Source organism: Leiobunum rupestre, chromosome 6 (genome assembly GCF_980474605.1).
Source record: "Leiobunum rupestre chromosome 6, qqLeiRupe1.1.hap1, whole genome shotgun sequence".
In the NCBI taxonomy this organism is placed as follows: Eukaryota; Metazoa; Arthropoda; class Arachnida; order Opiliones; family Sclerosomatidae; genus Leiobunum; species Leiobunum rupestre.
The window spans coordinates 39,136,797-39,152,710 of NC_143389.1; the positions used below are offsets into that span (position 1 = coordinate 39,136,797).

The 15,914-nt window shown below is 37.0% G+C and overlaps 2 protein-coding genes across 9 annotated transcripts in view; one reads left to right on the forward strand and one right to left on the reverse strand.

Annotated features, from left to right (window-relative positions):
• On the reverse strand, positions 1-9,543 carry LOC149940883 (flavin-containing monooxygenase 5-like). Of its 4 annotated transcripts, none has more exons than XM_090178997.1 (5): positions 9,525-9,543; positions 2,339-2,470; positions 1,260-1,866; positions 872-1,198; positions 1-798 (listed from the first exon to the last, which is right to left on the reverse strand). In XM_090178997.1, the coding sequence occupies exons 2-5, from the start codon at positions 2,368-2,370 to the stop codon at positions 235-237; spliced, it is 1,530 nt and encodes a 509-aa protein (XP_090035123.1). In that variant the 5' UTR covers positions 2,371-2,470; positions 9,525-9,543; the 3' UTR covers positions 1-234. The 4 variants fall into 4 exon arrangements, with proteins under 4 accessions (XP_090035123.1, XP_090035122.1, XP_090035120.1 ...); XM_090178996.1 differs by lacking the exon at positions 9,525-9,543 and adding an exon at positions 2,552-2,837; XM_090178994.1 differs by lacking the exon at positions 9,525-9,543 and adding an exon at positions 2,522-2,837.
• Positions 6,800-15,914, forward strand: part of LOC149940884 (flavin-containing monooxygenase 5-like) — a 21,711-nt gene continuing 12,596 nt past the window's right edge. Inside the window, exons 1-2 of one of the 5 annotated variants that reach the window (XM_090178989.1) lie at positions 6,800-7,150; positions 7,533-7,647. The gene's annotated coding sequence lies outside the window, so the exon portion shown is untranslated. Of the gene's footprint in view, positions 7,151-7,297; positions 7,648-7,724; positions 7,857-15,914 lie in introns of those variants that run through there. The other 4 variants (XM_090178990.1, XM_090178988.1, XM_090178993.1 and 1 more) reach the window with 4 other exon arrangements.

Consider the following 15,914-nt stretch of genomic DNA (forward strand, 5'->3'; position numbering starts at 1 on the left):
AATGGAAAACAAGCTTAACGCTTAAAGCTTGGTTACCACTAGGGAGCGTCATAATGTATTTTTCTTGGCGCGCGTGAAAACGATTGTACATCCTAAAGTTGAATGACGCGATATTACACGCGCTAGTGGAAACCAACCTTAATACTATTTTTTTGCGTCGACGCGCAAGAGCATCGACTGATAGTTTTTTTATTTAAATTGACAATTTGGAACTACGTTCAAAGTCTTCGAATATCAAACAATCTTTTTAAAGGGTCTAATAACCCTGGAATAATAGTTCAAAATGGCGTTCCTGGCTCCGTCCCAGGCGTGAGATCCGCGCAGCCTGTACTGATAGGCCAATAAGGGTCCGAACAAGCAGTGGCAAAATAAAACGGGATCCGTTACCATTAAGTGAAGTAAACTGGGCGCGACATTTAGCGTTCCTCCCAAATCCTGCATGTAAGGAAGATAATCAGTGTACCAATCTTGGCGCTCGCCGTGGCTAAACTTGGCCTTGTTGATTTGGCGCGCGGCGAGAACGACCCGTTTCATTTCTTCCGACGACGGTAGCGTCACTTTGCCCGTCTGCACGGCGGCGAAAAAGCGTCCTTGCATCTCGCTCATGGGGAAGATGGGCCCGAAAGCGGCCACGAACCCGACGAAAGCTAAGCTGCCTTCTCCGTAATCCGGCGGGAAGACGTACTTGTACAGAATAACGCCTTCGCGGTTTCTAATTAACTCCTCCTCCGATTTATCCAAAAAGGTCGTGTTGGGCTCGAACCCCGTGCAGAAGATTATGGCGTCCAAAAGAGTTTTCTGAATCGCGAGAAACAACCAGAGATTAGTTTCCAATTACGTTAAGTTTATGGGCCCGAAGTAATTAACTCACTTGGCTATCTCCGACAAACGTTACTCCGTCCTCTTCGACTTTCCCAAAATTCTTTTTCAGAACCAATTCTCCTTTCAACAGTTTCAGTCTGATGTCGTCGTTGAGTAGCGGGGCGTGTTCCAAAGCCCTGAATCGCGGTTTGAGGCCGTACACTTCGTGGTTCAACGCGACACTTAGTTTCCACTCTACGTAAGAATTGATCCAACTTCTCGGCAAGTATTCCATGACTATCAAATTAATCCTGCGAAGTATTTGAAGGTCGTTAGGAAGACCACCCGGTCCGGGACGGCCGAAAACCCAAGCGCCGGATCTGGTACTCAAGTAAACCTGCAAATCAAAGAAGCGAAAGTCAATATTCCATTTTGAAACTTTGTTTCCAATGGCTCACCTCCGAGGCTACGTTGCATAAATCGACGGCAATGTCTCCGGCGGAATTTCCCAAGCCGACAACCGCGACTCTTTTTCCTCTGAAACGTTCCGCGGTTCGATAGGAGACGGAATGTAAGAATTCCCCTTTGAACTGCTCCAAACCGGAAATGTTGGGTACAAATGGAATCCCAAGAAGACCGGTGCAAACGGCCACCGCGTCAAACTCTCGCTTGGTCATTCGAGACGTGGCCAGCTCTTGAACGTTCACCGACCAACGTTTCACGTTTTCCCCGAACAGTTTATTTTCGGAGACCCTGATGACTTTGTGTCGGAACCGAACGTGTCTAACAAGGTCAAAATGGCTGGCGTAGGACTCCAAATACTCCTGGGCGTGTTTATGATGCAAGTAGTTTGGATAGTCTTCCTTGGGAGGAAAGTCGCTGAATGCCGACATTTCCTTGCTGGAATTCATATACGTACAGTGATGAACCGTGTTGGCTTCCGTCTTTTTGTCGGCCCCTTCTTCGCGATACTTCCAGAGACCACCCACGCTTTCGGTCAACTCGTAGCATACCACGTCCAAGCCTTCTTCCAAACAGGCCTTGATGGTCGCCAACCCCGCTGACCTACGAGATAAAATACCATTTCTTATACAGGGTTGCCACAAAATTTTCAGATTCAAATTCCCTGACTATTCCCTGTTTTCCCTGACCATTTTAAGAGATTTTCCCTGACTTATTTAGGCCAAAATTTTTCTTTTATATTTTACTTTTATCAGAAGTTAATAAATTTAGATGGAATTATATTTCAGTAAAAAGGTTATTGCAATGTTGAAAAAATTAGCCACTCTTTCAAGGAAATAAATGATAATCGTGGAATTTGTCATACATCTAGAGTTAAATTACCTTCAAAAAGTGCCCAGATAAAATTGAATTCCCTGACTTTTCCCTGGATATTTACCAATTCTTAAAATTCCCTGACTTTTTAGGCCCATTTTTAAATTCCCTGACTTTTCCCTGATTTCCCTGTTTTCCCTGACGTGTGGCAACCCTGTTATATAAACAGTTACCCACGAGACAAAATATTATCAATACTAACCCTCCTCCGATCACAACCACGGATTTCTTCATTATTTTACAATGACATTAAAATCCGCGTCTCTTCATAGTGCGAAAATTCTAGCAGAAATATTCAGATGTTCTTCTCTCGTTCAAAGCAGCGCCCGAACAACTTAAAGAGATAAAGATGAAAAGCACTTTTTTCTTCGCAAAACTCCTTTACAATTTGTTTTTCGTTAGGTCTAGCGCATACGCGTTTGATTTTTTTTCGATAGCTACTCAACTTTAAATGAAACAGTTTATTGGTTGTGAATGTCTGTCTTTTGACCGACGAATTATCGCGACGAGTGACATTGTAAACGTAGTTGAAATTTGGTTGACAAAATATGATTAATCGCTTGGTTTGAAATGCTAAGTAATATTCCATTTGTTCGACCCTTGAATTTTCCTACTTTCTTATCGCAGTGGCCTTGTGAAAGACAAATTTATCGTAATCATAAGACCGCTTTGATATGTCTGCAAGATTTTTCGTTGAAATTAACCTTACTCGATACCACTATTTAAGACTATATACGCTTTTAGTCTCATTTAACGTTGATCCTTAAAATAGTTTAATGACCTAGTTCTTATCGCATTTTTGTCAAATTAGTAACGTATAAGGCTCCTTCTATTGGGAATATTTTTGTTCTTATTTTAGCGTAGTTAGTTTTTAAATCTAGTGATCGCAGATTTTAAATATACAGCCTGAATAATATTTTATTTCGATCTCGTAAAATTATCTTCACAAACGATACGAGTTTGTTCCATTTCATAAAGATGGCGCCACTATATTCTTCGTAGAGTTATATAATATTTATGTTTAAAAAATTGTAGAAGTTTGTATTTTTTTAAAAGATAAAGTTGCAGATATAGAAGCCAATTTAAAAATAATATTACAAATTTATTTTTATGTGATTTAAGTGGTTTTAAGTGATTGAGTTAACAAAGTGGTCGCTTGATGGAGACACTGTATTGCTTGTCTGTTATGTCTAGTATTTTGTTATATTTTTACCAGAAAATAATTTTGTACGTATGCCTTGGGGCAGTGAGGACGTTAAGGGGTAGGTTTCCTTGAAATTTGGTAGGTCGTTCCAAAATCCTACCAAGGATAATGCCAAAAATGTTAAAATTTAACTGAAACATTTGAGGGGTAAACTTTCTTAGCATTCCACGGAATCTCTTGGAAGGAACCGTATAAACGACAGTTTGAGAGCCGCTCACTAAAATTTGCTTGCCCAAAATTTATCCTAAGTTGCTCAAAGAAATTTAAATAGGGCGCTCACATTCTTGGTCTATATCATGGCGCAGCCACTGGATTAAGGGAGATTATTAGAAAGGGGAGTTTGGTAAAATATTAATTGCATATTTTATTAGAAGGAAATTTCAGTGCCGTCTTTCCCATTGTGCAAAAAGGACACTGCCCTAGGGCCCCAAGATTCTGGAGGGCCCCATTTTTCAAATTGTGAAATGCAAAAGAAATTTTAATCACAAAAAATGTTTTAACATAGCTCGAAAGTCCTAAAATTCGTATTTAGTCGCGTGGAGTTACAGGGGATCGCCCATAGCTTTGCCCAGGGGCCTCCAATTAGGTAAAGACGGCCCTGGGAAATTTATACGCAAGGACTTTTGGCTTAGGTTTAAAAATGTATTTGTAACTGGACTACAAGACGACCTTCCTAAGATGAAATATATATGGCACTATAAAGTTTCTTTAATCAAATGAAATTTCGTTCGGATAATATACTCAAAGATTATGTGGGTGTTAACCGTGTTACACAGTTACCAGAAGCCTCTAACTCCCTATACCGCCAACTTAAAACTTTTGAAACGTCTTGTTTTCGACACGGAGCAAAGAAGAAATTAACGTGGCCTAGGACTAGCAAATCTAGTGAGCGCTATATGTAATCTTTGTATCGAAAAAGTAGTTTGCTCTCCGAAACGTCGGTTAACAAACTTGAAACGTAGGTATAGATCATCCTTGGTTTAAAACTTTAAACGCGAAAGGCGGGCAAGGCTTAAGGTTTTTCAAAGCGCATTTAGAAAATTATACGGAGCTACCGCCTTCAGAATCGCGATTATTGTTCATTAGTATGTATATTTATGATAGCAAATAATAGTTTTAACATTTATTACCTTTATAATGTAGAAATTACCAAGTTCAATCAAAACGAAGCGAGTCTCTAAAAATTTAAAATCCCCAGCAAAATCCTTTGGGAATTCTACGAGCTAAAATGTAAAGAATCGTCTGCATTTTTCAAATGTTTTCTCCGCTACTGCTCGCGTATGAATCGAGGGGCTATCCAATCATTCCAATGTTAGAAAGTTTTGTACATCTGATTTCAGATTTCAAGTGATTTCAATATTTAATTGATTAAAGTTATTAAAGCTACTAAATTTGCGTGATTTTAAGTGATTTCACTGCAGATTTGTACACCCGAAGTCCCTCGGTATGAATATATCGAGAGGACTATATTTTCTGGCCACATATCGCCTTAACAAATCTGTATCACTCCGAATACCTCTTGTTCGAAAACAAGACGTTTCACGATTTTGGGTGAGTTAGAGGCTTATCTTATTATAGGCTTCTGGTGTTACGTAACGTACAACTGTACAGTGTAATCTTTCCGTTTGTCAGCAACTGTCCAAGTCCACCGAGATATCGAGGGTACGACAAATATTGATAATAGTGTTGTAAGTCGGAAAATTTTCCTGAAAATGACCGAGGCCTTTTTTCCGGAAAAGTTTCCGTATTTTTCCGAAAAAAATAAAAAGTTTTCATTCCAATTATAATTATTCTAATTATTGTTTGCAAATTTAAATAAAGCGGCATTTTCGCCTAATTTTTTCGAATCTGAAAGTAAAACTAAACCTCTAGACTAGTTTAAACTAATTAATAATGTAACACTATTAATGTTTTGTAGTATGTATATCGATAAAAAGTTAAAAAAATTAAAAACCCTTCAAAAGTAATTTATGTTTCCATTTCGGAAAATTTTCTGGAAATTTTTCCGCATTTTATTTTTCCAGAAAATTAACAACACCAATTGATAAGTTATAAGCCTATAAATTGACTATAAGTACGACAAGCGAACTTTTTAAATTTGAGATTTATAGGAAAAGCATGTCTGACGTCCCAGGATGTCATTAATTTAGTGGGCTTAACTCCTAGGACACTAAAGTAGCCCAAAGGCAATTTTTTTTATTCCTGTGGCACCCAGAAAAATATTTCCCCCTGAGGAAATATTATAATTAATCAATGAGATACATAAATATTTAATAATATTATAGACTTATTAGTGATTTGTTTGTGAGGGGGGGACTTTACGGTCCTAGGAATATGCAAAATTATGTCTTTTTTGGGAGTATTGATTGCCTTCAAGCACGCGAAATTATACTTTGGTTTTTGGTCGTGAGAAGACTTTTTTCGTCGGAATATTAATATATGGTTTTAATAAATTACATGCGTAAGACTTGCAACGTTGCACCCTTATTAATTACAAATGTAACAAGGCCACAATTATTTTATTTGGTAGACACGTCTAGATGAAGACCGTCTCAACAAATGACGTATTAGAACTCCTCTCGTACTATATTTCGTAGGAAAGTGGGGAGGAAAAATTATGAAAACAAGTTACCAAAAGGAAAAATATAGTTCGGCGATAAAGTCGCCATCTACATTCGTGTATCCGAACATTTATAGATAATATTATTATGATGATGATTATTATTATTATTGTTATTAAAAGCATAAGAATATAATTAATATTATAATATTGTAATATTTATTTAATTATTAAATAATTGGTTTAAGTTTAGACTGCCGCCCCATTAGATAGAGGGCTCCATATTCCGAGAACAGACAACGACGAAGACGAAACGTAAAGTTTATTTTGATAAAAGACCAATATTACTGAAGAAAATTCAGAACTGTAGTTTAATATTTGCTCTATGAAGCCGTTCCTTTGACAGCAAATTGTTTGGGAGGGGCATTGTCCGCCCCGCTTCCTACGCCCCTGCCTAGAGCCCAGTGGCGTACCGAGTGGGGAGCCCAGGGGGCCGCCCCCCCAGGAAGAGAAGAAAATAAGCATGACCGAAGCCTTCATAAAACGGTTTTGCTTATCATTACCTAAATATGTTTTGGGACAAATTGCCCCGCCCCAGAAAAAATCCTGGGTGCGCCACTGCTAGAGCCTAGCGCAGACCATCCAACGCCGCCGTCTCCAATATTTTTTCTGGCGCCGTACCGCCGCCGATAAAGTTTGATTTTGGTTTTACGCCGCCGCCGGCAGCCCAAATAAAATCGGCGCTATACTCAACGCCTGCCTCTATACCCTGGGAGTAGACCCCGCCACGAAATTTTGATCGGCGGTGGCGGCGTAAAACCAAATTTTAACGGCAAAAAAAACGGCGGCTTCGAGGTCTACCTGGGAGTCAGTTTGCTGATATTCAAACAACGTTCCATCTTTGGCAACGGTGTTAATAGATTGGAAATTGTCCCTCTATTAGAATATAATGCCGGCGCCATCTATGAGTAAAAATGAAGCGCCGTTCAAAGCCAGAAGGAAGAGAACGAAATGTGATCGGGGGAAAATGAGCGAGAGGTCGCGTAGTGGAAATCCAAAGTACCGGTTTTGAGAGTGCCTCATTCTATGCGCGGATCACATTTAGGACGAAAAGTTAACGACCCTTATCCCACTAGACTTTTACCGGAAATTTCGGATTGGGGATAAAAATATTTTTTGTGTTGGCTCCGGGTAGGAAAAAACTTTATTCCGAAGAAATCTACAAAGACGGGCAATCTTCTGTTATCCGGGTAAGACGCATTTTATCTCTTTTATTTTAATTTAATGCCAATTTAGTTTAAAACAATTGAATTGCTAGCGTGTGCGAATAACTAATTTAAATATTTAATCTCCTTCTGACGAGGGTAAGGGCTACCGTTGATTTGAGGTTTGGGACAATGCGTTTTTTTTTAAATATTGTCGGGGGGGTCGGTAATGATCGTACTTTCCGGGACCCCGCTCGACGCGTGCCTACCCTCCCAACGTCCTTAACCGCGGGAGTTGTTGGCTCGTTCAGCCGTCGTACTTTTTGTAAAAGTGGAGAATGGCGGACGTGATTTCGAAGGCTTTTGCTAAAACCTTCGGAAATTAATTGGATTAATTTATATTTTTTTTTGCAAATTTTGTCCGGAGATTCCCGGATTCCGCACTCAATTTGGCTATTTTTCGTTAACGCTAATTTGTCGTCTTTTTCGAAAAGTGGAAACTAACTTGTGGATTTTGGACTGTCGTCTCCAATATCTCGTTGGTAAGTTTTATTTTATCTTAATCTTAATCAGTACTTCTACTTATTGCGTGGTTATTACGCGAATGACAAGTATGAACACATTTCGTAAGCACGGTGAGATGGTTGAATTTAATTAAAATAAAAAAGAAAAATGATTGTTTGATAATGGATGTCAAGTTTTAAGAAATGCCCTCGTTTTGATATGACTTTCATTTTAAAGTTTTGCCAATGTAAATATCAAGCATTTTTTATTTCAATCTTTATAAATCTTTATATATTTGTTAGGAGTTTTAACGAACTTTTCCAATTTTACACTGTACAGTGGCGTACTTGTGGTGTGATAAACAATAGACTGGGTAGACTTAAGCCTAGGGGCCCGGAACTTGCCACCAGCTCTGGGACCACGAGACCAGGTAGAGGGAGCTTGGCTAGTGGGCCAAAGGGTCCGAATGGTAGCTACTCCGCCACTGTCGAAGTTATGATATTCCTGTACAATGAATTATTATTAGCGAGGGGTCGGACATTTACCAAAATCCCGTACACTTTGTCTAAAATCGCAAAATCTTTTCACTCTCTCTATGGAAAATTTACATTGAAGTCACAAAATCACTTCAAAAAGTAATGATAAAATCGTCAAAATCGCTATGAAATCCCGTACAAAATAATGGCAAGTGTCCGACCCCTCGAGTATTAGTTCGTGTTATCCGCAGCTAAACCATTGGATCTGTTATTATCAATTTCGCATTTCCGATGTATCTCTCCTTGGGACCTTGCCCAGTGTACAATTCTATGGCATATTTGTGACGTGACTGGAACCCTAAACAGTACTGAAAGACCAGCGTCAAAGTGGTTTAAAGATGATTAAAATCTAAATAGATAATTCATGGAAAATCTGTGTTAGGCTAACCTTGTTACTACCCGATTATTTTTTAGCTCCCCCAAAACGGATAAACATTTGGAAGCTACGACACTAAATTTATCTGGAAGCTTTTTTATTATCGATCATTTTATTTAATTGTCGACTTAAAATTAAGCGCGTGAAGTTTGCGAAGTACGCCTAAAAAGGCCCCCGAAAGATACAAAAAACTAATTCGTTAAAATGGCAAGGTCGTCTAGAAAAGAAATATATTTGCTTCGATATATTCGTATTTTCGCTGGTTACAATGCCACCTTTTTTAGGCACGCGCAAAAACTGGATTTTCGTTAATTCTGTATTCTATAAATTCTCCATCTTTCAGTGTTAGGTCTTGACCCAGTTCCACTATTTTACTAATTCCAATATGCGAAAAACAAGAGTTATTTATGGGATAAATCGAAAAAATCCTTTTCCAAGTGCAAGCTCAAGGTCCTGCCAATTATTTCGCTTCCTAATTTTAACGAAACAGTATTTATTTCGATTTTTTTTAAAGTGCATTGTAGCGAAAAATCAATTTTCTGCTTCTATTATCTCCGGCGGGCTTCGCTTCGTTATCTTTCGCGATGCTTTGGTAGCTTGTTGACTTTTGTATAATATTACGTTGTATAAACAATCTTGTTTTTTAACTGCTCGAAGTTTTACCCATATAACGGGAAGCTATAGTTAAGGATTTGAACTTATGACTCGCGTAGTTTTTTTCTCAATAGCTGTTAACAGTTTTTTGACTTTTGCGATATCAGAAACGTAGAAAGAATGGCTATCTCTGTTTACACTTTTTTATTTAACTTTAAAATACTGAACCCGAGTCTTTTTTATTATTTTCGGCTTAAGGTCTTTCCAACTTGGGTAATTTAAAAAAAAATTACGTTTCCTGTCTAGAAGCGCATTTTATTATCTGGGTTATACGGAAAGCGTCGTTTATATTATTTTTAAACCAGTATTGGGTAAATTTCCGAAAGGTTATATTGTTTGAAGTACGTACGTGAGGGTATTGATACACTGTTTCGAAAACGAAATTTCATTTCCGCAATATATTATATATTTTTTTATAACAATTTTCGAATTATACTAAAATGCGCTTTAAAATATAATTTGGGGCTTTTATGCGACTTTATTAACTTTCAATTTTTATGGTTGGCAGCTTACGAGTTTTTAGGGATGCGTATTAATCACTCCAAATATATTAGATTAAGAATTTGGTTTAATCAGCAACCCAAATTTGAACAATTCTCTCGAATGTGCGGCGTGTACGTATTTTTAGATTCGCGGGAAAGCGGAATAAATGATTAATAATTATAAATTAGTAGAGAGATTAAGCCATCCCTTGAAAACGTGAACGGAGGAACTTGTAGGAAGGTTCTCCTACACATTTTCAACGAGGAGGCTTAACTAAAAACTTGTTTAGTTGATTACTATGAACGGTAATTGTTAGTCTAGAGAGCTGTTGGCTCGCGTGGCATGACCAGCGTACCACCCTCAGAGCCGGATTAAGTCCTTGTGGGGCCCTAGGCCCAAGCTAATTTTGGTGCCCCCTCCCGCAATTTGTAAAATTTTGACATATGGATGGAAAATACAATTTCAATGTAGACTTTTAGTGACGGTTATAAATGATATTGCTTTACATGGTATTGAAAAATGTGGACGGATATACTAAAATTACTCCGGAATATTTTTTTTTCCCCAAAAATAAATTAAAAATTAATTTTTTCGAAACTTCTTGGTGCCCTAGGCCCAGGCCTAGTCGGCCTATTGGTTAATCCGGCCCTGACCACCTTCAGTCTCGAAATAAAACCGGCCACCTGAATTAAAAGTCGCTATCTGAGTTGGGTCTATGGTGGTGTCTTGGGTGTTTATTAATATTGTCTAATATGTTAGTGACAGCGCTATCAAGTCTACATAACTGCGGCAACCTCACTAATGTTTTTGTTTGTATTTGTGAAACTCAGGGGCAGACAGGCCCCTCTTTCCCACTGGGCACTCTGGGCACGTGCCCAGGGCCCCACGATCAATAGGGGCCCCCTAGTTCCTGCCAGATCATCAAACGATAACCGATATTTATTTCGAACAAATCAAACGATAATGACTGACTACAATACCTACACTGTACTTGCTTATTAGCTTTTGCTTATCTACTTTCTTTGTCTATTCTAACAAAATAGTGCTCTATCAAGGTAATAAGGACCCCATTATCCTAATGTGCCCAGGGCCTCCAATAGGTTGAAGACGGCCCTGGGGGCAGACTGCCTTAGGCAAGTGGACATGGTAACCTCGCGGGCTCTGGTGAAATGTTACAGCATCCAAGATTGGCAAATTGACCATTTATGTTGGTGATTGCTAATCGATAGTATTGATTCGGATTTGGCAGTTTCAATAACATAACCGCCATCTATCGGTTTCAAAATCTTTACACTGAATAAGGCAGCGGGTTCTTAATATTAGTCTCGCGTAAAAGTACCATCTTTTCCAGTTGCGATAAAATAAAAGCGCGTGTCAAAACTATTGAAGCTAGCTCTACTTGTGGTATTGGAAAATACCTTTACATTATTGAAACTGGTGAATTGAAATTAGCGTTAAGCGCTAATCGATAGTATTGATTCGGATTGAAATATGTAGAATCTATTAAGAGCTTCGTTGTTATAATTCTACTTTATTGAACTGTTGAATTTCCTTCTCATCTGAATCACTTTTGGGAGGAACTTTTGCGTAGTAGAGCTTATTTCAATATTATAGAAATAGAATATTCGGTATTATGGAAATACTTGACGTCATGTGATATATCTGACGAAATTCTATTTACAATAGCGTGGCCCCCGTTACGTCTACCGTAGAAACATACATTTATTTTAACAAATGACAAGCGATGTATGGGAAGTCGTTCATCCAGAACCGCATTTTGTTGAAATCCGAAACGATCTCATTTTAGGCCGAAGATTTCAACTCTGTATATTTTTGTACCGTTTCAAGATATCCTCTTTGATACGGATATACTGAAAAACAATTGTTAGTGCTCTACTTATGGTAGAAAAAACCCTCGTCGTTTCATTGACTCATCGCGAAACTTTCATACAACAATTCTGAATAAAGTTCGCGAAGTTTTGCTTCGAAAATTCCCTTTGACGGTTAACGAACAAGGCCTTATAAATTAATTTATTTTTAAATAATTAATTTGAAAATAACAGTTATTTTATACGAATTTCGCGTCATTATCTTCCTTATTTACTCGCGAACAAACACTTAATAATTCGGAAGTGATTCTAAGGCTGAGATTATAACTATTCCGCGTATTCGAAAAAGCGACCGAAACAAAAAAAAATAAAAAATGCGGAAATGCTAGATACCGGTATAATTCGCGGAAGAGAAAATAGTTGATAGACAAACTTCAAATTAAAGGGAAAGTTGGAGGGACTTTATTTCTTAAAATAGTTGAAGCCTTCAGCCAGGGGCTATTTCTCACTGCCCGTTATGTCCCACATTTAAATTAAAATATTACTAGTTCCTTAGTTTTGTTAAGCTATAAATGCGTTCTTCTACGGTTAAATTTCAAATAAATAAGACACGAATCCATTATTTGCTACTTAAAGAGTCGTAACTTTATTGAATTACGTAATTCGTACTTGTAATTATTTCAAAATTTACGTAAATTTTTATACGTATACACTAAGTTGGAATTTATTTAATAGCTTAATTATCTCAAATGTCCGTTGAGTTGATTTATGAAACTTAGCGTATATTGCTACATCAGCGTTTTAAACATCACGAATTATGTGTGTGTTTGGTTAGTTTTCTTCAAAGAAAACCGACCGTCTGTTTAATGCTGTTATAAACATAAATCTCTCCTTGTCCTAACTGACAGAATTTTATTCAAAACGATTTCAAAGGCCTTGTGACTTCACTATCCAAAATTATACAATGACGTGAAACTCTAAATTTACGACTGAACGAATTTTTTTTTCACGCATTTTCGCCAAATTTGTGGTGTGTTCAATTTCATTTTCAACTGAACTAAATATTGCATATGAAGCCTTATTATTCTTATTGTCATAAAGCTGTTTCGATTTCCAAATTGAGGGATTTTAAGAAAGCTTGTCTCGGCTATAATTAGTATGCCAATTAGGAAAAATTATCATTGCAATGATTTCCAGAAGATAATTTGGATATTGTCCTAGTAAAATATAAGTAAAAGTTACGATTTAAACAATAGCTTAAAAATCATAAAGAAGTTACCATTCATATGGGTTTTTGGGGTAAGCAAATTTCATTACTATTACGTATAACATTTATCACATTTTTTTAAACACTTTTCAAACCGGACCTATCAACAATTTATTGATTTTATAAAATGTCTTTACGCTTGCCCAACTTGTTGAAATGTTGCCCTGGAATAGTTCAGCCAATGCCTAAGAATGAGTTCATAAACTCTTTAGTGGGAGGGAAAACGGATGCACAGCTGAAGCGGGGAGGCAACATTTCAACAAGGTGGCCAAGGTTATTTTATAAAAAGAACTATTCTTTTTTATATTCAAACATTTTTTTGCCATAATAAAATAAATAAATTTTATATGAATATAAATTTTTACCCCAAACTCCGCTTTCTAGTGATAACCTTGACTTGTTCGACCGATAAAAGCAATGTGACCTTAAGATTTCGCAATCGTTATTAACAATTCGTAATGGGGAGCCTAGCTACCTCAATAAAGAAAAAAACAGGTCTTCGCGAACCGCCAATCCTTTCAATCTAACAATGGCGATTCAGTATTAGGCCGTACATCAAAAACTGACGTAAAAAATAAAGTGAAAAAAAAGCGAAATTGTATTCGTTAAAACAATTTTACTGGACCGAGTATAATTTATGCGAATTTTAAAAACTCCTTTTTCATTCTTGCCGTGGCATAATATCGGATTATAATATAATCCGTTATTATGACCTCGTTAGCGATATATTTTCTGGCGCCTAATTACAGCGATAAATAAAGCAACATTTAATTCGGCAATTTCCAAAAGGCCAGCAAGAAGGTCACTTTTTGGCTTACCTACGTGAGTATTTTGTCAAAAATTAGAATTATTATGAATATTAACGTAACATTGAGATATCGTTATTTTTAAATTTTCCGGTAAATGACTAGGGTTGAGCACTCATATTTGACATCTGACCAAACCTTTGTCACTTCATACTCAAAATACTAATAATAATTAGGAGTAATTGTATAGGAAATACAAAGTTTATAAACTTAATGGCCCTGTATTTTTTGCAATAATAAGATAAAATTAAAAACAAGAGAGATTGAATGTAGAAAGGTGGCATGAATTTTCAAAAGACACCAGCTACCACCACTGCTTGGTGAACGTGGCAATGGCACCGCCCACGTTTTGCCACGAAAAAAAACTAACATTCACATTTAAAATACATATTTATACTTCGTTAGATTTATTCTTGCAGTATTTGTCACATACATTGAAATATACAAAACGCTGGTTTAAACTTGAATTTTAAATAGTTTAATTAAGGTGGTTTTATGTTTTTAGATCTAGTTTGATAAGTTATGACCTTGCTTATGAGAATTTAAGGTTACTTAGGCTACCGAAAAATCCTTGTGGCGGGATTTAGCAATTTTGGGAATAATAATGTGGTGTTCAAGTTTTCGATTTTAAAGTCCCACAATTTCGATTATTAAATAAGACATTTCCAATTACTTTGCTACTAATGTGAGAAAGTTTTCCTTTTGAATTTTGAATTATATTATATGTTATTATGCCTACGAAAACCTTTATGGCAGATCATTTCACCATTCTACGTACATTTCAGAACTCTTGTACTACTACACAACGATTAAAACGCTCATTTTTTAAATATAAAATGTGGAATGGTAAATTGTTATTTTATCTTATATGGAAGCAGGGGCGTAGGAACGTTCTAGAAGTTGGAGGGGGCAAGATAAACGAAAAGGGGTCTGGAGAATGGTTTTTAATTTTTAATGGAGTGTAGCTTCTCCGAATGCATGTGTACTTGTTACTACTATGTAAATTGGCGGGAAAAGACTGAAATTTAAACACAGTTGAGGTTCTATAAACTGTATATGCTTTTAAAATGATACTTTGAGTCTTTTGAAAATTTCAACTGACCAAAGGTTGTAGGGGGCAATAACATTAGTTGAACCTCCCAGCTAAATTCTAGGGAGGGGCATTGCCCCCCTGCCCCTCCCGGTTCCTACGCCCCTGAATGGAAGAATCTTTAATGGAATACCGCAGAAATTTTCGGGATTACCTTCGCAACAAACCACTTCAGAGCTGAAAATGCTAAAAGCAATAGAAGCGAGACGTGAGTATTGGAACGGTTTGACAGGCAACAGGAATACTATAATTTATATTCCCTTTAAGGGCAAAGTCATATTTGTTTTAATCATTCTGACAGATCTCGCCAGAACGGCGAAGATATAGAGGCCTTATTTCGAATTCAAAAAACCTCTTATTATTCATGCCAATAATTCTTGTGAACTTGAGGTACCCTATCTTTAAATTTTTTGTGATCAACGTGTTTAGTTGAAATTATTTTTTAAAAAAGAGCAAATAAATTATATTTTAAGGAAATTAGAGAACTTAAATATTTTTCACTGAAAACGTTTTATAAAATGTTGCTTAATTATACGATAGAAACAATAGTCGCCAACGCAAACGGGATGCGAAGACGAACGCCGGAAATTACTAAAGTACGTGACATTTGTTTTGTCGCTCTAGATTTATCTATTTTCTTAACGTTCTTTGAAAGAATATGAACTGATAGGACACCCGACTTGAAAATTGACCGACCCGACCCGACCCGACCCGACCGGGGCCCGTGTGTAAAAATCCCGGGTCTCCCCGTACGAGCCCTAGCATATATTTGTCCAGTGTTGCCAGTTGAAATTCCCATTGCTGGATAGTAAATTTCCCACAAATTCCCACACTGCTATTTACCCCCGCCCCCAACGAAAACTCACCGGAAAACGTGAAACTTTTTAAACTGAAATTTTATTGAAATTTCAGTGTTAAACATTTTGGTTGTTAGGCCTGTGCATTGATTGATTATAGTCTTAGGAGGCACCTTCTTTTTTATTATTTATAAAAAACAAGATTCACGAAAATACACTGCTCTAGATTATTTTGGGCTTTCTATTGATTGTCAAATTAAAAAAAAACCTAGAATAAATACCCGGAGACATGAAAATTCCCACAAAATCAACGTTTTTGGAAAAAAAAACCTTTTTCCACAGAGCCAAAATGGACCGCAAAATTTTCAGACAATACACTGTATTTGTCGCGTCTTTCGATATTATACTCGATTTGAATGATTGCAATTGAGAGATAAGATATTGTATAGAAGTTACGTGTGCGAACT